Source organism: Impatiens glandulifera, chromosome 6 (assembly GCF_907164915.1).
Source record: "Impatiens glandulifera chromosome 6, dImpGla2.1, whole genome shotgun sequence".
NCBI lineage: Eukaryota > Viridiplantae > Streptophyta > Magnoliopsida > Ericales > Balsaminaceae > Impatiens > Impatiens glandulifera.
Window position 1 is genome coordinate 46903692 of NC_061867.1, and position 25971 is coordinate 46929662.

Consider the following 25971-nt stretch of genomic DNA (forward strand, 5'->3'; position numbering starts at 1 on the left):
TTAAGGACAGATTGCAGAATAACCGGGTCCTCCGTAAAATATAGAATTACCAAAAACAAGTAAACCATAACATGGACTATCTGTGATAAAAACTTCATGCAATTCTTCAACTGGATTTCGGTATTGGTCATAAACTTTAATTTCAGATACAGTACTTGTTCCATTTTCATGGGCATATAGTCCATTTCCCATTTGAGTAGTTGTGTGGTGACCTTCATTTTCCTTATTAAGAATCTCTCCACCAAAATCCACTCTATCAGCATATTCACTCAATGAAGTGAAGAGATTCTTAGGAAAATATCCTATGATAATACCATTTACATATAGCCACCAGTGTCCATCCTCACCATAATCCTGTAAAAAAATTTTGTTCAAACATAATAAATATATTGGGCCGCAACCCATCAGTCAATCTTCTGGTTTTGATTTGCAATTAAATACAGTTTTATTTTTTCAATTATAATTTAAATTGAAATGGCCCAATAACTATTAATTAAGGCTCCCATTTTAGACATTTTAACATTTTTTTCAAATGAATAAAATATTATAAGTTGTTTTTGTTATAACTTAATAAATTAATTATTTAAAGTTTATACGTTTGAATGGTTTCAAAATACTAGTTAGATTTACCTTGTAGACCATAATTGTTAGGAAAGTTAATTGCCCTCCAAGAGTGGAAGGAAAAATGGGTTGACCAAGCTGAATGCTGAAATCAATTTGTACAAATCCAGCGCAATCATGGTCATAACAACCTGTAGTATTGTAACCATCTCTCTGTATAAACAATAAACCAATTCTATCAATTTAACGAATATTTGGTTAAATTGATTAATCCTAACATACACACCCACTTAAGGCTTGTTCGGATTCAAATTTTTTAAATAACATGTATTATATAAAACGTAATGATCGGTGATAATGTTAAAGATATTAGAAATTTTGGGTAAAAAATTTAGGAGTATTCATATATAATGATAAAATAAATAAAAATATTATTTAAAATATATGATATTTTAGTATTTTGGTTAATGACTTAAATAATGTTATTTAGAGAAAAGTAGTGAAATAATATTTAATTATGTTAAATTATTTTAAATAATTCTATCCAAAATGTCTTACTTACTGTCCAAAATGTGAATAATCTTGGTTGATCATCACCATATCTTCTTGGAGAAACCTTGGGTAGTATCAACAACAACAAAAATAAAACAGGTTAATTTCTTTACTATAATTTCTAAATTCTCATGTTGAAATATTTTTATACTTACTATCCATCCGACTTCAATGGTATTCATGTTTTCATCATTTTCCGAACTAATCCATATTTGAGCTAGACTAAATTCATTATGTTCGACTTCAGGTTTCCATACCGTAAACGTTGCACTTGCTCCAAATAAGCGACCAACACTTTTGACTATAGCGTACTTGGATGAACAATAGAAAGAAGGATATAAAATATCAACATATACAATATTAATATTTTATTTTTCTAAAGTGCAATTATAGTAGGTTGGTAATAATCTTTATACTATAAAAAAAATTAAATATATATCGCTGAATTTTGAAGTTATTTTTTGTATTGATAATGTTAATAGGTTTGAATGCTTTATTAAATGAAAGTTGAGTTGAGTTCTTTGATTACCTCGTGCACCTGTTCGTCAATGCCTACAAATAAGCTACTATTGAAATGAGGCGAAGGGTGTTTACGAGTGATAGAATTTGTACTCCTTCTAATGGGAACAGTTCCTTCTGGGCATTTTCCGTATTTTTGCCATCCTTGAGATAATTCTCCATTGGATGTTGACTCCATTTTGATTTCAACGGGGTAAGAGCTACGTTCCGTCTAGTAGAATTTGTATTATCAAACATTTGTATAAGATTAATTTGTTTTTCTTTTTCCTAGTATATATTAATGCATTAGTGTATTTTACTAGATCGGGAACTCAAACTATGTTTGAAAGAAAGAATCAAATATTTTATATGAATGTTGATTAGATGAAATATTGTTCTAAAATATATCTTAATATATATTAACAAATTTATTAACATTTTTTTCGTTCAAACCGAGCTTCACTACATTTCTAAATGTTTTAAAATAAAATTGATAAATTCAATCAATAAAACAAAATTAATAATACCTCTAAATCTTTAGTATTATCATCTATAGGACGATGGTTGGATGCAAGTTGATTATTAATGTTAACACAATCAATCACATCATCACCCTACAAAATAAATGATTTAAGAAAATATAATAAAGATGATAAATAATCCATATATACATTGAATTTAGAATTGGACAAGAATTATAATGAACCTCTATGGTTTGAACAATGGTTTGAACAGTGTCCTGGTGCTTCAAACCCCTTGAACTCTTTGTTGTCCCAGACACATAGTATATGAATTGCCATGTTATCAAGGTTGCTAGAAATATTGAAAAAACAATATTAATGTTATGTTTCTTGAGAGCCATTAAAGAGTTTATATTAAAAATGGTTTCTTAAGTTTCTTACTATTTAAATATAGATTGATTAAACAATAACTAGACTTTATAATAACTTATATCTTTTACTTTTGAATTTTTTTTCTAATTCTTGAAATATTTTATCTTTTATGACCTGTTTTATTAGAAGGTTTTAATAACCCAATTGTTATTTGTAGTTCAACTTTGTGTATTTTTTTAAATGAGTCTTGAACTTTAAATTTTGATATACGTGTCTTAAATTATTATAATTTTTTTATCATACATACTATACTAATTTGTAAAAAAAAATTAATTGGTTTGTGAACTTATTTACGTCATTACTTATTGTTATAATATTCAAATATGTATATCTTTATAATATCTTGAATGAATAAATAATTATTATTTATATGATATATTTATTTTTAAAAAAAAAATTATCATATTTTTTTTTAATAATATAGTTGTTTAAATGTTATAGATGTTATTTTATATTATTTGTAATGATAATCGTTCTATTATGAAATAATAGTTTGATTTGATTTTCTTAATCAATTATTATTATGAAATAAAAATATATTGTACTTATCTTGAAGAAATTGATTCTTTATTGGTTGATATATTAAATTTTTATAATTAATTATTTACTAAAAAAAATTGATCAACAATAATTAATTTAGTATGATATAGTAAATTTAACTATACTATAATATATGTATTTAATTAATAAAAATTATCCCATAATATTTTATGCATTTCAATTATATAGTTTTTCAATCAAAGGTATCAAAACCTTTATTTTACAATTAATTCTTATTGGTAAACTCATTTCTAATAGTCTTTTCTTTTATTTATGTTTAATAATAGTCATTTTGTATAATCGATTTTATTAAATTAATAATTAAAATCTTATTATTAAAATTGTAATACATAACCTATTAATTAAACAAAATCTGACCAATTTATATATATATATATATATATATATATATATATATATATATATAAATTAAATTAATTAAATTAGACAAAAATGTATCCTGCAACTCTGTCCCAAATTCTTTCGGGAAACTTATCAGCTTCAGGCTTTTAGAAAATCTGTCCCAAATTTCTAATACTATCCTGCAACTCCCAAACAAGTGATCAATGATTTCTTTACTTCCGTTTCATAGAAGACAACTCACGTCCGGGATGCTCATATACTTGTTGATACGGTCACGAGTGCTGAGTCTTTCCTAGAAGGAAAGCCATAGGATGAACTGGTGTCGATGAATGATCTTGGTTGACCGTACGAGAGGAGCATATTCTACTTTTTGTGCTTTTTTCTCGGATTACCTTTCATATTCTCTTTGAGACCAGCTTCCCATTGTCTTCTGCATTCCATTCATGAACGTCGGGTCTGTCTCAGAGTTGTATGTTACTAATATGATCTAGTATCCTCTGTCCTTCTGGATTTCTTCTCAAAAGCATGTCACAGTCCGCGTCTTTTACGTCTTTAATTTTCGCCACTACGAAGTCCCTTCTGATACGTGTATTTTTAACTCCTCTTTGTGAATGATTGACTGGTTTTCATACCAGAGATAGTGTCAGAACATATTAAGAAATTTAAATTAATATAAAATATGCAATATCTTATAATATTCGCAATAGATAATAATTTGAAATTAAGTAGAAAATGTATAAGGAATAAAATTATAATAACGAATATATTAATAATATACTGTCAAAACAAAAATTATGTCAAATTATGTATAAATTAAAAATTATCATATATAGTAAAACCTACGGATAAATAAAAACAGATAAATAATATAAAAAAGAAAGTATAAAAAAAATAATTAAACACAAAATATTTCATTTTCTAATCTTGTTTAAACAAAATAAATATTTGAAAAATACTTTTAAAAAAAAAGTAGAAGTTGTTTAGAAATACAAGTATTTAGTTTAAATATATTCGTACACACTAATCGGTATTAATTCAGGTATTAATTCATCGCCATTATTAACCTATTTATTACCCCTTTGCATTTTGCATCAACTAACTAACTGAATTCCTACCATTTTATATAATTAAGCATTACCTATTATATAAATTTTTATAATTTATTAAAAACAAATAAAATATTAATTTATCATCATTATTTATTTTTATCCTTACTAAAATTTTCACCAAGCTAGCGTGTTATTACTTTCACAACTATATATATAATTATGGTTAATTTAAAAGTGTCTAAATTATCGATTCAAGAACTCTCTGGTTAATTTGAAAATGTATGTGAGAGTAAATGAATATTTGGATCGGAAAGTAAATTAATCTGTTCATAAACTTGAAACAGTTAATTTTACAAAATAAAATAACATATATATTATAAAATTTCAAAATTACAAATTAAGAAATTCTTAAGTACATATTTTAACCAACTAAGTTAATAACTTATTATATTTCAAATTTAACCAAAATTTGTGGATGAATGTACCTTCCTTGTTATATTTTCAATATTTTAATAATATATATATATATATATGAATTATTTTGAAAATTTATATATATATATAAATTAATTATTATTATTTTTTTATTATTTGATTCTTTTTTTATAGTTGACACGAGAAAATTAATAATAATTTTTATACTTAAAAAAAATTAAATTATTAATAAAGAGAGAAATATTATTTGTCAATTTTAAGAAATAAATTAAAATTTTAATATTTATTAGGTTACAAAAATATATATGCATACATATAATTATAAATAAAATTTATCGTAATGGTTAAATGATTTATCTTCCACACTACTGGAGATACTCACATATATATTAATAATACTCTTTCTTAACAGGAGATTTCACGGCACGATCGGCATGATCAACACGAACGACGCGATTGGTACGATCAGCATGAAAGGAACGAATAACACGATCGACACGGTATCAAGGTCGCGGTTTCACTTGTTGTGGTCACGGTTGGTAGTCGCTTAGAGTCGTTTGTCAAATCAAGAATGTGCACACGATCGGCACGATCAATGTGATTAGCACAATCGACACAATCGGCACGAACGACGTGGTATCGACACTAATAACTCGATTGGTCATTCATCTGCTAAGCTTGGTTGGAAGGTTAGGGTTTCTAGTTTGACATATTCTGTAATAATTAGGGTTTCTAGTGTACCTTATTATATTATTGCTCCATTTTGTTGTTGTGTTCTGTTATTCATCAAAATGGGAAGAAAGAAAATGAATAAGAATAAGGAAGTCAGATAATTTGTGATGGAAGGTTTAAGGGATGTAGCTGAAAAAGAAATCGATAGAATTGCTGAAGAAATTATCCATGAAAAACAAGAATGTAACAAAGGTAAAGAACCAATTCCTGATTAAATTCTAAAGAAAGTGCAACATGAAAACATGGGAAAATTGAAGGAATATGGAAGGTTCGGTATAATGAAAGAGCAAACATGTTTGGACTTAAAAATCAAATCACAATGCTACTAATGCATGCAAAGAAATGCGAGATTATGTTCGACAAATAGAAAATACAACAAACAACTGTCCAATTGAATATACATAATCTTCAATATTCTAACCTACTAAAGAAGGAAGAATACGAAAACATAGTAAACTACTCAATGAAAACAATGAGAAAGCTAATGAAGTTCCCAAAATCAAAGATATATACTATCAGGAGAAATTCCAACAGAAGGTAAATGAAGTCTGGAAAAAGAATGCAGAAAAGAAAGTAGAAGATCATGTATACAAATGTCAAATCTACTTAGGTGAGTTTAAAACAAAAGTTGAGATTCTCAACTCTCCTTTTGAATTTAAATTGCTCACTGAAGTGGAGAAAAAATGCATCAAAGAATGAGAAAATGTAGTTGTTGAAAACTACAAAGGAAATAACCGCGTATCTTTCACTGATTCTAAGGAATCATTAATGAAACAATGGGGGGCAGAAGAGACTGGAGAAGGTTTCTACAAACATCTATGATCTCTATTTTCTACAATTCAAAAGGAAATGAACTTGGATGATATTCTGAAAATTGGGCATAGTTATATTGGATCCAACTATATGAAGTTGGAGAGATGGTATGAAGATTTGAGACTTCTAAGCAAGCCAAAGGAAACAGTCCCAATATGGTTCAAACTTAGGAACATCCCAACACACATGTATAATGTAAAAGCTCTAAGTCACTTTGCTAGTCTATTTGGGAAACCATTATATATGGACCCAATTTTAGAGGGAGGATAGGACCTTACTTTTACTAGAATAAGCATTGAAGTGCATCCTCAAAGTACACTTCCAAAGAGAATGACAATTGTTGATAGGAAGGGAAATAGCATAGTCATGGAAATCTCATATGAATAGAGGTTAAATAGATGTGCTTTTTGCAATACTTTCCAACATGTTAGTATTAAATGTGCAAAAACAATTGAGGAAGAATAGAAAATGATGAAAGCCCATGAAACAAAAAAGCAAAAAAATGAAACCGAAGAATCAAGAATGGAAAAGCATATTGTGGAAGTCAAGGATAGTGATAAAAAAAGACAAAAATGAGGAAAATACAAAGGAAGAAAGCAAGAAGGATTCTGGGAAAAAGGAAAGCAGTGAAAGAAAGAGACTAAAGGGAACAAGGTGAAGAATTAAGAAAAAAATTTGTAATGCAAATGATTATGATGAAAATGGAAATGAACCTCAAGTTGTTGTTGAGGAAACTCAAGGGGAAAATACCGAGAATTTCAAAGCTGGAACAGAGAATTATAAAGTCGATAAAGAATATTCCAAAATAGATGCGGAGTCTAAAGTTGAAGCTAAAGATAAGGAAGACAAGAATACAAAATTCAAGTTGAAGATAAAAAAATGTAAAACCTTGAAATTTTCAGAAACATTTATTTCTATCAAATCAGAACAGACTCGTATAAAGAGAGAATTCAAAATGAGAAACAACAATATACATCATTATCTTCAATACAATCTCCTTTTATCGTTAGAGGAAGTGAAAGAGGAAGGGAAGAATGCATCTCAATAAAAATATATGGCATGCGAAAATCCCATGCTGGGATGGTTATGTTTGAATTTAGTCTTTTTTGTTTGTAATCTTTGTTTTTTAGAATGTATGAATGCTACTAATTAGTTTTTTTAAGGTTTTTTGATTGTAATCCTTAATCATAACTAATGTTTATCTAACTTTGATTTCTGACCCACCCACTTTTAAGGTTTTAATGAAATAGTTTTAACCGTTTTCACAAAAACAAATAATAAACAAATAATACTCTTTCATATAATTTCTTCAAATTTTCACCCCCATGAAATTTAAATATTTTGGCGTAATCTAATATGTTGAAAAAAAAAAATTTATCCATCTTCTCTCTCCTCACACTTTTCTCTTTTTCCAATCAATAATGTGATACAATTTTATTCACTCTTACATCTTCTTCCCTAATTTCCATCACCTAACACTCGTCTAATATTAAATTTTTTGAAATAAAATATTAATTGAATATCATATCTCTTCCTTAGGTATGTTTGGTAATCCTAGAATTGGTATTGGAATTGAGGGTTTAATTTTAATTCTTATATTTTGTAGACACTTTATTATTAAGAATTAAAATTGAATTAGAATTCAATAAAATTTAATTTTATGTAATTTTATAGTTTTCAATACTATTTGGTTGGAATTGTAATTATAAATTTTATTTTTTTAATATTTTTTTAAGCAAAATAATTTATTATTTAAAATATGATTAAAGTTTTCAATCAAGATTTGTTTTGGGAAGTTAGGAGGTTAGAAGATGTTTTTTTTTTAATTTAGTAACTTAACATTTTGAACTAATATTATATATATATATATATATATATATTAAATTAAAAAGTTAACATGTTGAATTGATATTTTATTTTTAAATTTAGAAAGTTAAAATGTCTAACTGATATTTTTTTTAATATATGAAGTTAAAATGTTGAAACGATATTTTTTTAATAAAAATGAAAATTTAAAACTCTTGGACCTTGCTAATTAGCTGTGTCAAATTAATATTTTAATAAAATAAATAATATATATTAAAATTATTTTATTATATTATTTTTTTTACCTATATAAGAATTGAGATTGAATTATAATTATATATTTTTTCTAAACATAAGAATTAAATTATAATTTAATGTTAATTTTCATGTAATTAAAATTGAAATTAAATGCCAATTCTATTTTCAATCGTCCAAACATATTTTTATAAAAGTATTACTTGTAACTTGTATTATAGGTATATTAAGATTATTTATTTATTTTTATTTTTTTAATAAAGGAGAGTTAGTATGACAACCACACAGCCATGACTCCCGTTTAAACTCAAAACGCTTTTAGATGGAATCGAACTCGTGACATTTTGATATATCTTAATCTCAATCTTATTATTGGGCTACTTTGTTGAGATAAGTAAATTAAAATTATATATAAATAATAAAAAAATGAAGAAAAAGAAATAAAAAAAGTAGTAAAAGGTTCAAAATTAAATTATTTTATTAATATATGTAATGTAGTCTACCATTATCACTAGAGTTTTTACACTGATAACTTTTTAATATTGTAAAACATATTTTTTAATAGAGAGCGTTCAAAATTAAATTATTTTCTTAATCTAAGTAATTTAACTCTAACCCTTCTTATTAGGTTTTTACATCAACTATTTCTTTTCAATCTTGGAAAAAGAAATTTTGGTGATGCCCTCTCAATATTAGAAAATAGATTTTTCTCAATATTGTAAAACAAAATTTTCTATATTTACTAAATTTGGACCGAAATATATAAGTTTTTCAATATGTAATCAAAATAGAGTTATGATATATTAAAAACTGATATATTATAGTCTAATATATGATTCAGTCAAATAATTCAACTAAATCGATGAATACTTAAACAATTTTGAAATTTTAAAGATTATCAGTTTTGTTTTAAAATTATATTTAATTTGTTAAATATTAAGTTTAGATTATTATTATAATATATATTTAAAATATGAGAAAGAAATATGTATATGAATAAATAAAATAAACCTTTTACTATTTTTTAGTTATTCTTTTTGTTAATTATATTTATTAAATAATTTTTTTTAATCATTGCCTATTTCATGCCACATTTTTTAGTTTAAAAATTATTTATTATTAATATTTATAAACTTGATTTTTATATTTTTTTAATAAATAAACATTTGTCTAGAAATATTATTGGGTTTATATTTTTATACTTAATTTTGTTTGATTAAATCTTTTATAACTTCAAATTATGTAAGATATTTGAAAAATATATCAAATTAACCTAATATTCTTTTATAAATCGACTAAGATTCTCTATGGGAAAGTCTAAAATATAAAATTAAAATTTATCTATAGACTTGTCTCAATAGTAATGTTTGGTAAATAGTAGAAAGAGATATAAATTATACCAATAGTGTTATAATTATGGTTAATTTTAAAGTGTTTTTGTTGAGAGTTTAGGTGAATTTGTATATTAATAATGAGTTAAATGAATATTTTAGTCGGATAGTAACTTGATTCAACATTAATTTAAAAAAAAATATATATATATTATAAAATTCACACTTACAACATATTTTAACCATCTAAGTTAAGATATTATATTTCCTATTTAATCTAAATTTTGATGAATATACCCTTAATTAATGTTTGATTGGTAATACAAAGATGTATAAAACTATTGGTATAATATAAATTATACTGTTTTAATACTATGTTTCTTATAATTTTTAGTATTAATATAAATTTATACCTTTATATAATTTATACATCATATTAGGTATCATATTAGGTGTAAAATAATAGCTGGTCTTCCTAAAGACAATATTATTATTATTATTATTATTATTATTATTATTATTATTATTATTATATTTCATAATTTTTATTTTTCATTATACCCTTTATTAATATTATATAACTTATTATTTATATTTAATATATATTTTAAATAGTTTAATATTTTAATTATTTTTTAAAAACCATAATTTTATTAATTATTATTTTATATATTTACTTATATTATAAATACTATTTTTTATTTTATATATTATTTTAATTTTATGTTTATTTTATTATAATTATTAATAATATTTAAATTAAATAAATATAATTTACAGTTTATATTATAATTAATTTTATATTATAATTAAAATTATATTAATTATTAAAATAATAATAATACAATAATTTATAATATTAAACAATATTATTTATAATATAAATAAATAAATAAAATAATAATAATAATTTTAAATTCATATTTATACAACTTATACTTTATACGTATACCAAACACTTAACTATAAACCATATACTATTTATTATAATTTATACCAAATAATTAATTATAAACCATATACTATTTATTATAATTTATACCAAATATCAATAAACTATATAACTTATATTACCATATATTATTTATACCTCGTTACAATTTATATATTTGTATTACCTACCAAACTTGTTATATTCTCAATATTTTAATAATCTATATATATTACTTGTTATATTCCTAATATTTTAATAATCTATATATATTATATATACACATGAACCATTTTTAAACATTATATATATATAAATAAATTAATTAATTTTTTTATTTGTCTCTTTTTTATAGTTGACACGAAAATAATAAATAATAATTTTTATACTAAATTTTTTTTTTAACTTATTAATAATGTGAAAAATATTATTAGTGAATTTTATAAAAAAAATCAATTTTATTGAAATTTATTAAGTTACAATATATATATATATATATATATATATATAAATAAAATTTATCAATCACAATTGGTTTAATATTTAAAGTGATCTTCTTCTACACTCGAAATTACTCTTATATATATATATTAAGGGAAGAATGTCAATTTTATCATTAAACTATAACAAAATATTCACGTATATCACTAAATTAATTTTTGAGTTTAATGTTCATCTATGTCACTCCTGGACAAAAATATTCAAACCCGTTAAGTTTTTGTTAAATGATAACACTTATGATTGACATGTTATTTTTTTAAAACTAATATATATTATATATTTATTTTTATTCATTATTTTTAAATAATAAAACTTAATTTACATTTTCAATAGCATTAATCAAATAAATTATACATTTTGAGAAACATTAACAATAATTCACTTTTTTTTAATTAATATATTTTAAACATTTATTTTTATTAACATTTTTAAATAATAAAATTCAGTTAATAAAATTAAATATTAAAAATATATTAATTAAAAAAAATAAATTATTGTTAATTTCTCTTAAAATATCTAGATTGTTTGGTTAATGAATATGAAAATATAAAAGTTTTATTATTTAAAAATTATGAATAAAAATAAAAAATATATGATATATTAATATAAAAAAAATGATATATCAATCACATGTTTCATCATTTAACGGAAAACTTAAGGGAGTTAGATGTTTTTTGGTAATTAGTTGAACTACAGTGGTATGAACGAACAAAAATTAGTTCTGTGATATACATTAATATTCAATTATAGTTCAATGATAAAATTGACATTATTCCCAATATATTAATAATACTTCTCAAATTTTTACCCCATTAAATTCAAATATTTGTATTTATGTAAATTATAAAAAAAATTAATTTATATTAATATAATTTTATATGAATTTATAACTCACCTTGAATTATAAAATAAGAAGTAATGAATTATAAAAAGAGAAGGGATAAGGAGAGGAGAATTGAGAGAGAATGTGAGAGAGAATGACGTGTCACCAGTCACTTGGAAAAAGGATAAAGAGTGAAAAGAGAGAAGAGAATATTTTTTTATAATTGTTTAAGTGAATCAAATTGTGCCACTCAATTCTCACTCCCAAATTCTTTCTCTCAATTCTTTCTCTAATAAAAAATAGTTAATTTATATTTTTATAATTTCATAAGATTTATTAATTTATAACTAGAGGATGAATAGGGTAATAAGTTATTTTTATTCATTTACCTTAGATTTAATAATCAATAATTGAGAATTATAAATACTTATTTTTTCTTTATTGAATTCTATCGGGATGGCTCATTGCAAAGAGTCCACTATAATATTTAGATCAAAATATGTGTTAATCTTACTTAAAGCTTTCAAATAGTATCAAGACAAACGATGAAGAAAAATTGGAAAAATGGGAGAAAATAACCTGGAGTGGTACAATCTAATTGGTTAAAAAAATAAAACAATTTTTCTTTATACTCTCCTCACACTTTTATTTTTTTCAACCATTATGAAATATTACGTCATTCTCTCTTAAATTCTTTCTTAAATTTCTTTCCCTTATTACTCCTGTAGTATAATATAATAAATTTTTGATATGAAATATTAATTGAATATCTTATCTTTTCGGTGTGTTTTGTAACATTGGTATTAGAATTGACATTGAAATTGGAGAGTACAATTACTAATTTTAGGTTTGAATTATAATTATGTTTTAAAATATTTTTTTAATATTTTTCTAACAAAATAACTTATTATTTTATCATTTAAAATACGATAAAATTTTCCAATCGATATTTTCTTTTGGAATTTAAGATGTTAGAATATTGAACCGATGTATTTTATTTAATATATGAAGTTAACATGTTGAACCGATATTTTTTTAATGAAAATCGAAACTTAAAAAAATTTCTTGACCCTTGATCTATGCTAATTAGTTATGTCAAACAAATATTTTAATAAAATAGATAATATATATATATATATTATTATTTTTAATCACCGTAAAACTTTTAATTAAATTACAATTTTATAATTTTCGAAACACATAAGAATTGAATTGTCATTCAATTCAATGTTGGAATGATTTGAAATTTGAATGTCAATTCTAATGAAATTGGAATTGAAATGTCAATTTCAATTTTACTCATCCAAACATATTGTTTTTTAAAACGGTTAGTTGTAACTTGTATTATATAACTTGTATTATAGGTAATAATAATAATCATAATAATAATAATTATAATAATAAAATAAAGAAAGAAATAAAAGAAAAGCAAGAAAATAAAATATAAGAAAATAAAGTAAAATGAAAGTTTAAAAATAAATTATTTTATTAATCTCTTTTCAATATTGTAAAATAGATTTTAATGATGCTTTTACAATCTTATAAAACATATTTTTATAAAAAAATCGTCAAAATTAAATTATTTTGTTAATCTAAGTAATTTAACTTTAACCCTTCTTCATTAGGTTTTACATCAATTATGTTTTTTCAATCTTAGAAAATAAATTTTAGTGATAACTTAACATCTTGGAAACAGTTTTTTCTCATTGTAAAATATTTTTTTCTATATTAACTCATTTTAAACTGAAAAATATATAAATTTTTTAATATATAGTCAAAATAGAGTTATAAATATTAAAAACTGATATATTATAGTCGAATACATATGATTGAGTCAAATAACTCAACTAAATCTATACAGATTTAAACAATCTAGAAAATTTTAATGTTTATCAGTTTTACTTTTAAACTATATATTTAATTTGTGAAATATTGAATTTTAATTATTATTATAATATATATTTTATATACGAGAAAGAAATATGTATATGATTAAAAAATAAACTTTTTACTATTTTTGAGTTGTTCTTTATTGTTAATTATATTTATTAAATAATTAATTTTCTAGTATTGTCAATTCCATGCCAAATTTATTTAGTTTAAAAATTATTTATAATTAACATTTTTAAACTTGATATTTATATCTCTATTTAATAACAAAATTACCTGTCTATAAATATTATTGGGTTTATATTTGTATACTTATTTTTGTTTAATTAAATCTTTTACTACTTCAAATTATGTAGGATATTTGAAAAATATATCAAGTTAACCGAAAATTCTTTTAAAAATTCAATTGGACGAATATTTTGTACGACAAAGTCTAAAATATAACTTCACTTATAATAGATTTTAAATTTATATATAAACAAATCGTAATGTTTGGTTGGTGTTAAAAAATGTATAAATTATACCAATAGTGTTATAATAGGGTGTTTTTTTTATTGTTTTATTATTAATATAAATTTATATCCCTATATAATTTATACATCATATTTGGTATAAAATTTGATAAAAAATGATAACTAATCCCCTAAACACAACAATATTCTTATATTACTTAATTTTAATTTTTTATTATAGTCTTTATTAATATTATATATATAAAGAATGTAGTATAAGTTGTATAAATATTAATTTAAAATTATTATTATTTATATATTTACTTATATTATAAATAATATTATTTATTATTTTAAATTATGTATAAAAATATTGTAATAAGAAAAAATTAAAATATATATATATATATATATATATATATATATATTACACCATTTTATAATTTATGCCAAATATCAATAACATATACAATTTATATTTTTCTATTTGGTTACAATTTATACCTTTATACAACTTATACTTGTATAATTTGTATATACCAAACTTGGTAAAATACAATGCATGAACATATTTAATCCTTATTGAAAAAATAATTATTACACTTAATCATAAGTTTTAAAATACTTAGAAAAATATTTATAAAACTCATCAAATTCATAACATAAAATTTTTAGTTTAAAAATATATAAAATTCACTATAATTAAATTAACTAAATATGTATTGTGGGATGTAAATGTAATTGTAATTGGTATAATTTCTCTCGAAATGTGATTAACTGATATATACCATATTATTTAGGTAATTTGATGATTAACTTTAATATTAAATAAATTATGATATTTCAAGAAGTATGGTTTAAGAGACTAAAGATGTTAGCATTTAATTTTCAGTTATAAAAATAAAATTTATTGTATTGAATTTAAAATAATAATATTTAATTATCATAATTAAGTGTCAAAGTGCTGGTCATTCATCACTTATATTTAACAAAAAAAATAATTTTTATTATCGACACTATTTCATTGGTTTGCTCGGTTTATCTATTTCTTCACTTATTATTATTTGTGTGATTGTTGGATAATTTACATTAAAATTTTAGTCTTTATTTGACCCAGGCGTGACAAATTAACACCCATGCCTAATGATTCCATGATGAAGGTCCTAGTCAAGTCAGAAAATGGTCAATCGTGCTTCCAACACAGACAACAATCGCGGGACACTCACGGGCGAAATAAGAACGTGTAGCGCGACGTGAGGTTTTGGCCTTCTTCCCAAGAAGACAACGACAACGACGACAACATGAAAATTTTCCATCATTTGAAGAAGACAACTTTTCTGTTTCTCAACCAATTGTTTTCATTTAAAAAGAGAAATGATCGCGAAAGGACCATGATCATTTCTCATAATTTCTTGCATGAAACTAGCGACTGAACATATCCGATTTGTCCGATGAATGTGTTAGACTTTAAATTATGACCGGGCCTTTTGAGTTCTTTAGTTCAAGAAAAAGTTCTTGATTGTAAGGACCAGGGACAGAATTCAATTCTCAAGCGCAGCGGACATAGAATGAGATGAGAATTCGAGGTTAAGGAGAGAGAAGAGCCAAAGGGGAGAAGATAAATATCACTAGATTACACCTAGCGGTCCAAGAAGGGGGAGGGGGCCAAGAGATAACTTAGAGCATCAAGTTCCAAAATATTCAATTCATAGCCCCAAAAAGTGGGGTGGGCATCAGCATTTAAAGAGGCTGGTTTACCCAAAAGTATTCGGTTACAACAAACTTCTAAGATAACAGAATTCAGTTCAAGAGAAATAATAGAGAAAAGAAACAAAACATAATTATTTCATAAAAAACATAAACTGGCCCATATGCACACTTGGGCCGAGAGACGGGTGCATAAAATATTTTAGGACCGAGGTTTTTGATGAGCAGACCGTAACATAATCTCCCCCTTCGAGGTTTGTCGCCCTCGACGAAAAGAACTGGACAGGTCAACCTCTAATGCACATCTTCAATCTTAAAAAACTATTGCTTCGGTCGGGCTTCGGCACATTCAACAAGGGTCGTAGCATAAGACCGTATTTTCTCAAAAAACTTTCGGCAGAATCGCTTCAGTAGTGGAACTAGCCGGGTCCTTGCGGTCTTTTGCGCTGTCGGGTCGCTTGCCACTCCGCCCATGTGAGGAATTTCTGTGCACCTAAGGTCGAGTTTTTTAGTGTTTAGAGCTGGCCTTGGTTGCTGCAATGTCCCCAACGCCTGGGGCAAAAATAATTTCTTCCAACTTTGATTAAACTCCATACTTGGCTCAAAAATCCGGGCCAAGTCTTTTTCCCGAACCAACATAACAGCAACATCGAAGGAGCCATAGTTTCTAATTAGATCGTTAGGAATATCTTCTAAGGTCATTGCCGCGAGTGAAACAGTTTGACCTTCGGGCTTACTCTTTATTTGCATTTTTGCAGCAACAATATATTCATCTAGGGTATTTTCCAGTTGGTTTCCATGCATCAAACTGGCCTGCGACCGAGGAATTTCCTTTAGGACCGTGGTTCTGTCGTGCTTCTCATAGGATAGGGTCATCTTTTCAAAGTCCCAAGAAGACGGGCCTAGAGTAATCATCCATTCAATTCCCAACACAATATCATATCTGTCCATGGAAATTACCTTCATTTCTGTTTGGTATTCATTGCCTTCCATCGACCACTTCAAGTCCTTGCAAACACTAGAAAATAACACATTAGACCCATCGACCACTCTAACCGATTGCACCTATGTTTCTATACTTTTGTGGTCTATTTTCTCCAAAATCCTGCTATTAATAAAATTGTGGGTGCTGCCTATATCAATCAAGATCACCACCGGCAGGTTCCCAACTTTGCCAAGAATCTGGAGCGTTTGGAAAGCTTTAGACCCGGTCAAGGCATGTAAAGATATGGATGGTTCATCCCTTGGGCCGAGCAATGAAGGTAGATCATCCAAAATAGGTTCTTGGTCGGGTTCTTGATCTTCTTGATTGGCCGAGACTATAAATAACTTTGATTTACACCTATGGTTTGGTTGCCATTTTTCATTGCAAGAGTAGCATAGGCCCTTCTTTCGCTTTTCATCCATTGAGGCTGGGTCTAATTGCTTAACATGGCCCTGGTTTGCATTTGAAGAGGACCCATATGATGAATTCTTGAAATCGGTATTGGTGCTCGGCCCGGCTGTGTTGATATTGGACGTTGTGGGTAGCATCGATGCATCAGCGATGTACAAGTTATCACTGCTCATTAAGGACTGATATGTTGCTTCTTGGGCTTTATCCATGGCCATTTCTTCGATTAAAGAATCTGGGAATCGCAACCTGATGCAGTTCGCAATCTCTTCCCTTAGACCGGACAAGTAGCAATCTATGACATATTCTCTTGGCATGCTGTAGAGTTTTTGAGAGATCGACATGTATCACATATTATATTCTTGAACCGACCCAACCTGTTTTAAATTCATCAGCTGTCTCATTGGTGTGTCATGTATAGATGGCCCGAATTGAGTCATAAGGTCTCTTTCGAACACGTCCCAAGATAAGGCTTCCATATGATTTCGGTTTTGAAGATATGATCCGTACCACATTTTTTCTTCGCCAGAAAAATGAATGGGGGCGATTTCTAATTTAGTGGAATCCTTAGTTTTGTTCACCCTAAAAAATTGCTCGGTAGATATTAGCCAACCCTCGACATCCGACCCATCAAACCGAGGAAAATCGTCCTTGGTTAGCCGAGTAGGAGGAGCATTGTGTTGGTCGCGGTTCTGGACAAGGTGCGGGGGCCTAAATGGTGAAGGACCGTGGAAAAAATTATCATCATAGGGTCTGTGGAGGGGTTCTTGCACGTTTCCAGATGCCCCGCTCTCAAACGCTGCCATTCTTTCTTCAGCCGCATCAAATCTTCGGTCTATGGTAGCTTGCATCGCAGCTGTTTGTTGGGACATGTTTTCAATGAGGGCCTTGAGCGCATCCATTTCTGATTGCTGACGAGTTTCTACCATGTTGAAAATCGGCCAGCTCTGATACCAAGATGTTAGACTTTAAATTATGACCGAGCTTTTTGAGTTATTTAGTTCAAGAAACAAGTTCTTGATTGTAGGGACCAGGGACGGAATTCAATTCTCAAGCGCAGCGGACATAGAATGAGATGAGAATTCGAGGTTAAGGAGAGAAGAGCCAAAGATGAGAAGAGAAATACCACTAGATTACACCTAGCGGTCCAAGAAGGGGGAGGAGGGCCGAGAGATAACTTAGAGCACCAAGTTCCAAAATATTCAATTCATAGCCCCAAAAAGTGGGGTGGGCATCAGTATTTAAAGAGGCTGGTTTACCCAAAAGTATTCGGTTACAACAAACTTCCAAGATAACATAATTCAGTTCAAGAGAAATAATAGAGAAAAGAAACAAAACAGAATTATTCCATAAAAAACATAAACTGGCCCATATGCACACTTGGGCCGAGAGACGGGTGCATTTTAGGACCGAGGTTTTGATGAGCAGACCGTAACAGAATGTTTGAAATATTTTGAGAAATCGGGGATCTAAAGTTTTTTGGTGTTCATTTGATGCAAGGTTGTCCTTCACACGTCCATTACATCATTTGTGGTAGACGATCGAGGTTAGAGAGAGTTTAAAGAAGATAAAAAAAACTATTGTTGTTCTTAGAGCTCTCGATATTTTTTACTTTTGTAGTTAGAGTTCCATGTTCGTGTTCTAGTCAATTAGAGTGTGTTCCTAGACTCTTTTGAAAAATATGTACCGATTTCAAGTAATGCTTCTTGCTCACAAGTATTTGCATTTTTCTTATATTTTAGATTTAGAATATGACAACAACGTAGACGAATGCTCCTCTGAATAAATTGATACCAAAACTAAACACGCGTTTATGTTTCAATTCATCTTTAGATGCATGTTATAGGATGAAATAAATCAATAAAGTGTAAAATAATATTCTTTAAATGGTCAAGAGTTTAAATTAGAGATCGTGTAACCAAGCACCGAACTTAGAATAAAATCTATAAAACGCGTTTGAACACGCATTATATTTTTCTTTCATAATTTATCGATGAGTAAAATATGTGGCGACTCTAAAAAAGTCAAAACTAGTCCAAAACGAAAGTTTTAAATTCACTCTAGTTGCACCTACCATTTTAATTTATCGTTTCAACAAGATGATATCGTTCCTAAAACTTCATCTCATGTCGAAAATTTTCAATATAAGTTATTTCTACCTTTTTAGCTTTGTAGCTGTAAGTTATATGTATTTAGGTTTTTCAGTAAACAATTTCATGTGCAACGTCCTATAAGGCCATGTACATCGTCTTATAAGGCCACATGCATCATATTTTGTGTTAAAACAATTAGTTTTTTCATTTAAAAATGTCATGTGCAGAACCTTATAAGGCCATGTGCAGCGCCTTATAATGTCATATGCAACACATTTTTTCTGTCAAAAAACATATTTAGCCTTTTCATTTAACAATGGAATGTGCAGCGCCTTATAAGGCCATGTGCATCGCCTTATAAGGTCATATGTAGCACCTTATAAGGCAATGTGCAACACATTTTTCTATTAAAAAAATTATTTAGTTTTTTCAGTTAACAATGCAATGTGCATTGTCTTATAAGGCAATGTGCAACACATTTTCTCTATTAAAAAAAATATATAGAGAAATGGAACTCTTTAATATATAATCTGACTAAAGATTGTTGATATTCTAATTAACTTCTCCAATATTTTATTTTTTTATTACCTAGTCATATAACATCTTAACGTGAATATGGGACTTTGCAGATCTTCATCCTTATTATTTAAAGTGAATATTTTTATATTTTTCGCATCAACATGACACTCAAAAAATTCCAAATAATTGGCAACCTTCTATTGTTAAAACAGACAAAATGGGAGGATAAATATTTGACAGTTTCAAACCTAGTAATACGCTGAACATATTTAAAATTTAATCGTTCAATTAACAAATAATCTCTTTCATTGTTTATAATTTTCTTACCTTGGTAAAATAGAATAAGAATTTGTGGATTTCATGGAATGAATAGTCTACCGCTTTAATAGCACAATTCCAGCTCAAAGTTTTAAATTTTTTTATGACAATCACTAAAGAATAAAACATATTGTAGAATGTACTACATAAGACACATGGAGACTTATACTGGAGATGAAATTATACAGTTTTAACATGTTTGACTATTTGAGAATTCTCTATACTAATTTGTAAGACTTATTTTGGTAAAAGTAAAGGGAATAATTTAGACACTTAGAATAAAATACCATGCAGTTATAAAGTTAGAAGTTATAAAGTTAGAGCTCAACACTTTTAGGAGATTATTGCCAAAAATAAGTAGTGACTTATACAAGAAGATCAATAAACGAATGATGCAGTCGAATAAATGAAAGTAGTGACTTGATGAAAGTTTGACATTTATAAAGATTAAAATTAACAATATTTATATTTATATAAATAAAATTTTTAGTTTTAATAATCCATATGTTATTATTTATATAAATAAATGGTTTAGTTTAATAATCCATATTTGTAATTAATTTTTTTAAAAGAATATGACCTTATAAGGCGTTGCACATGGCCTTATAAGGCACTTCCTATGACATTCACTTGCACTAAACATATTATTTACATAAAAAACTCTCAAGTCTTTATAATGTCCTTACATTGTTCATAAATAAACATCATAATCTTATGTGTTGTGAATGGGATAGTAGACATTCACGTTTGCTTGTGTATTCGTTGTCGACCCTATCTGCGAAAGTTGAGATGATAGGAGAAACATCAATGAAGTGTCAAACATGCTCAAACTTTCATTTCAGGGATGTGGAGACGATGTTGACATTGAAGTTGTAAGCAAAAATAAAAACACAATTATAACACTTTTATTAAACATAACATAAATCACATAGAAAATAATTAAGATACTCAATAATGCAGCCAAACCAATTTTCGGAATCTTGAGGCCGACTTACTTACAATTTTCTCAATGAAAGTTTGTTTTCGAAAAACAAATTTTGCACACGATATTGTTAACTGAAAAAACTAAATATTTTTTTTATCTGAAAAAAGTTATGCACATATGGCATTATAAAATGTTGCACATGACATTGTTAACTTAAAAGCAATATATAATTTTAACAAAAAGAAAATGTATTGCGCGCTCATAACATTATAAGGCGCTACACATACCATTGTTCACTAAAAAAACTAAATAAAAATTAACAGAAAAAAAGTGATGAACAATGGATACTAGAATCTAGCAACCAAACTATAAAAGTAATAAAACGGTACATTTTGGGGTCAACAAATGATTTGTTTAATGCTTCATCTTTTGCGACATTGTCTCTATTGTATTCCGAAAATAAAATCTTAAAAGTTCATTATCTATAGAAAAAAGTTTGTGTATAACTATAACTGAAAATCTTACCATTTAGTGAAAGAATTTGTCTTTGAATTCACGCAATGAATAAATATTGGGTTTTTTTTTTGAAAAATGACTTATTGTCATTTCATTAAAAAATTCCAAAAACGGGAAAAACACACGAGTTTAAGAGATCATTCTAGACAGGCCTATAATGATTTTGAAGTCGTAACATTTTAATTAAAAGTTAAAAACGTAAATGAATTATCTGATTACAATGTTTTCAATTCTAGTGAGTTCATTAAACGGTAAATTCCAGTTTCTACAGATATTCCAGTTCTGCTATGTGCTTGGAATTCTTCTCCACGTTCCCGCGAGGACGCTGCAATCCGAAATAATATCTTTTTATAACTCTTCAACGCTCCTGTGGGTTCTGCCATACACGTTGCCAAATGTTATACACCACTACTCCAAATATGCACTTGAACACGCTTGTTGTAAATCTATTTCCCTTGAATTTGAGTAGTGTCGCATCTTTCATTTCATTCAATTCGCTCGGGAAACAGATCAGCTCCAGACTTTTATAGAATTTATCTTAAAGCTCCGAAGCAATAAAGAAGCTCCCGAATATGTGATCTATGGTTTCTTCATGTCCTCTACATAGAAGATAGCTCGCGTCCGGGATGCTCATATACTTGCTGATACGATCACGAGTGTTGAGTCTTTCCCAGAAGGCGAGCCATAGGATGAACTGATGTCGAGGGATAATCTTCGTTGACCATACAAGAGGAGCCCATTCTACTTTCTTCGCTTTTTCCCGGGTTACCTCCCATATTTTCTTCGATACTAGTTTCCCATTGTCCTCAGCTTTCCATTCATGAATATCCGGACTGTCGTATAGTTGTATGTTACTTATATGATCTAGTATACTCTGTCCTTTTGGATTTCTTCTTAGGAGTAAGTTCCGATTCTCGTCTTTAATGTCTCTGATTTTCACTTCTGCGTAGTCCCTTCTAATACGGGTATTTTGAAACTCCTTCTTGTGGATGATAAGCTGATTTTCGAACCAGGGGTCGTGCCAAAATAGAGTGTATTTCCCGTCTCCTAGACGAATGTCATAAAGATCTGCAATATTGCGTTCTAGTTTAAGAATCTTTTTTAGAGACCAGCTCATACCTTCATGAATTTTGCAGGTCCAGATGCTGGTTTTGTATTTCATAAACCTCGTATGCACCCATTTGATCCATAGTGACTCCTGATTGCGCTCCAAAGCCCACAAATGCTTGAAGGTGAGAGCTTTGTTCCACTCGATACAGTTCTTCAAGACGATGCCTCCCTCGTCCTCTAGTTTGCAGAGAGTGATCCATTTGACTTTCTTTCATCCTCTTCCGTTACTGTCCCATATAAAGTTCCATATCAGCGTGTCGAGCTCCTTCATTACCTTCTTCAGAATGACCATCTGTTGCGCCTAGTAGCCAACTATGCCTATGACCACGGTTTTGATAAGTTCGATCCTCCCTAAATAAGAAAGTTTTTTTTGCTGCCCAGCCAGATATTGTGTGTTTTACCTTTTCAATCAGTGGCTTGAAGTATGAGATCTCGATCTGCTTTGTGGTTAACGAAATTCCTAAGTACCTTACGGGAAAACTTCCTTCCTTGATGCCCATGATGTTGAAGATGTCCTACTTTGTTTCGTTCTTCACGCTTCCAAAAAATGTCACACTTTTGCTTTCATTAATAGTTAAACTTGTAACCTCATAAAAGAACATTAGTGCAACCCTAATAGTTTTAATGGAATTAATGTCTGCGTGTGCTAGAATGAACAAATCACCAGCAAAACATAAATGAGTTACCTCCACTACCTCACAGAATGGGTGAAAGATGTATGAACAATTCTTTCGGAACATTGCGAAGATGCTCTCAAAGATCGCCATGATAGCTACGAAAAGGTAATAAGAGAGGGGGTCCCCTTGCCTTACCCCGTTTCCCCCCTTGAAATACCCTTTATGGACTCCATTGACGCTATCAACAAAGCAAGATGATGAAACGCACTGCATAATCCAATCAATAAAAATCATATGAAAAGTAGAAACAACCAGAAAGTCCCGAATGGCTTCCCATCTAACAAAGTCGAAAGCTTTCTTGATATATATTTTGAAAGCCACTCTTATGAATATTTTCTTTTTCCCGTAGACTTTTAAAAGACTCTACATGAGAAGAATATTATGAGAGATTGTCATACCGGGGATATATGCAGATTGGTTAAGATTTATAATTTTTCTTATGATATTTTAAAATCGTTTAGAAATGATTTTTAAAATTATTTTATAAATCACATTGCTGTAGGAAATTGGTCTGAAATCTTGTACTTCTCGGGTACCTTAGTTTTGGAGATCAAGGTTAGGACCGCTGTATTCCATTGTTTTAACATTTTCCTATTCTTGAAAAACTCTAGAACCCCATCAGTAACGTCTTTACCCACACCCGACCAATTTTCTTTGAAGAATTGTGCATTAAACCCATCATGACCCGGGCTTTTATTCCCATCAATACTAAATAGAGCTTCTTTAACCTCAACCCTCGTGACCACCCTTATCAGCTCATGACTATCTTCTACAGAGATTTTCATATCAATAATCTGATACAAGGTATTCAGGTGACTTTGATGCTGCTTTCTTGTACCCATAAGCTGCTTATAGAAATCGATAGCCAAATCTTGTACACCCTTTTGATCCTGAACATATTCACCATTATCATTATTCATCCTATATACATTGTTTCTCATGTTTCTAACCTTGCATTTTCTGTAGAAGAAAGTTGTGTTTTTGTCACTCAACAAGAGCCAACTCTGTCTTGATATCTATCTAACAAAATTCTCTTCAAGCTGACTCAACTTTCTGATGTTTTCAAGCGCATTCCTTTCTATTTCATTTAGTTTTACATCATTATCATCCATTAATAACCTTTTCTGAACTTCTTCAGGTTTTTCTCTAGCAGCTAAAACTCTATTGAAGATATTGTTGAACTTCTTCTTGTCAAAGCTTTAAAAATGATTCTTCAGGAGCTTAATAGAGTCAATGGCTTCTAGATCTAGGATATTTCTACTTTGTCTTCGATTTTCATCTTGTTCTTCTTTAGTAGGTCTTTTCTGACTTTAAACCTCTTCACTACTGGATTCATGTCTGTAATCGATTTTAATCCGCCCTACTTCAAAACCAAGGCTCACTGCCTTATTCAAGACCAAATTGTCTTCTTCTGCACGTGATCTTTTGATTTCACAAAACCCAAGATTTTCCAGTCTATTCTCAAGAGCTTCCTTATTGCTTGTTAGTTTTTCAATGTTTTTTGTTCAGGATTCTCCTGTTCATTATCATGAAAGGTGGCTCTAAGCCCATGGATTGGGTCATTTCGAATTCTAATGACATTGTTTTTTCAGTTCCTGCTTGCATTCCTAGAATTTTGAAGAGTGAATCACAACCTATTGGAGTTCCATCAGCCCCAATTTTTCTTGTTTCATATGGGTCAAGTATTCCCATCCTATAGATATTTGAATTTCAGAAACTTTAGAACTAGGACGTGTAATTACATTAAGACTAGTTCTTTGATCAGTATTGGGACTAGTGGAGTTAGGACCAACAATAATATCATCCACAATAACAGGACTTGTGCTAGTATCAGGACCAATATAGTCGGGACCAACAATGGTTGCACCTTTTTCATCAAGAGCGGTAGTAGCAAGTCCGGTAGCTTGAGTAGTATCAGGATTAGTAAGTCCAGGACCATACTTAATATGGTCAATATGGATAAGTATGGTAGCATTATGAGAAGCTCTAGGACCGGTGTGGCTATGTCTAGCTTTATCAGAACCGATACCCTGACTAGGACCAACGTTTTGAACAGGACCTAATCTTGAGAAAGTAGAATCCCTAAGACCGGTGCCCTGAACATGACCAATAGGATCAGTTTCTGCTTTGTTACAACCATCACTTTCTTTCTTGTATCAATTTCCCCGAATTCTTTTACTTCTTTTGCCTTATTTTTGTTCTCTTTCCCCATTGTTGAAGAGAATAACAAAGTAATAGAGAAGAGTAAATGCAGAAACATGCAATTCAGAAACCCTAAAGATTTAACG

At 28.0% G+C, this 25971-nt stretch overlaps 1 protein-coding gene across 1 annotated transcript; it reads right to left on the bottom strand.

Annotated features, from left to right (window-relative positions):
• Positions 1 to 25895, bottom strand: LOC124943699. Its single transcript, XM_047484175.1, has 9 exons — positions 25821 to 25895; positions 25477 to 25779; positions 23819 to 23890; positions 2139 to 2225; positions 1643 to 1843; positions 1269 to 1424; positions 1124 to 1177; positions 631 to 774; positions 1 to 354 (listed from the first exon to the last, which is right to left on the bottom strand). The coding sequence occupies exons 1-9, from the start codon at positions 25893 to 25895 to the stop codon at positions 1 to 3; spliced, it is 1446 nt and encodes a 481-aa protein (XP_047340131.1).
• Between the last annotated feature and the right edge of the window lie 76 nt (positions 25896 to 25971).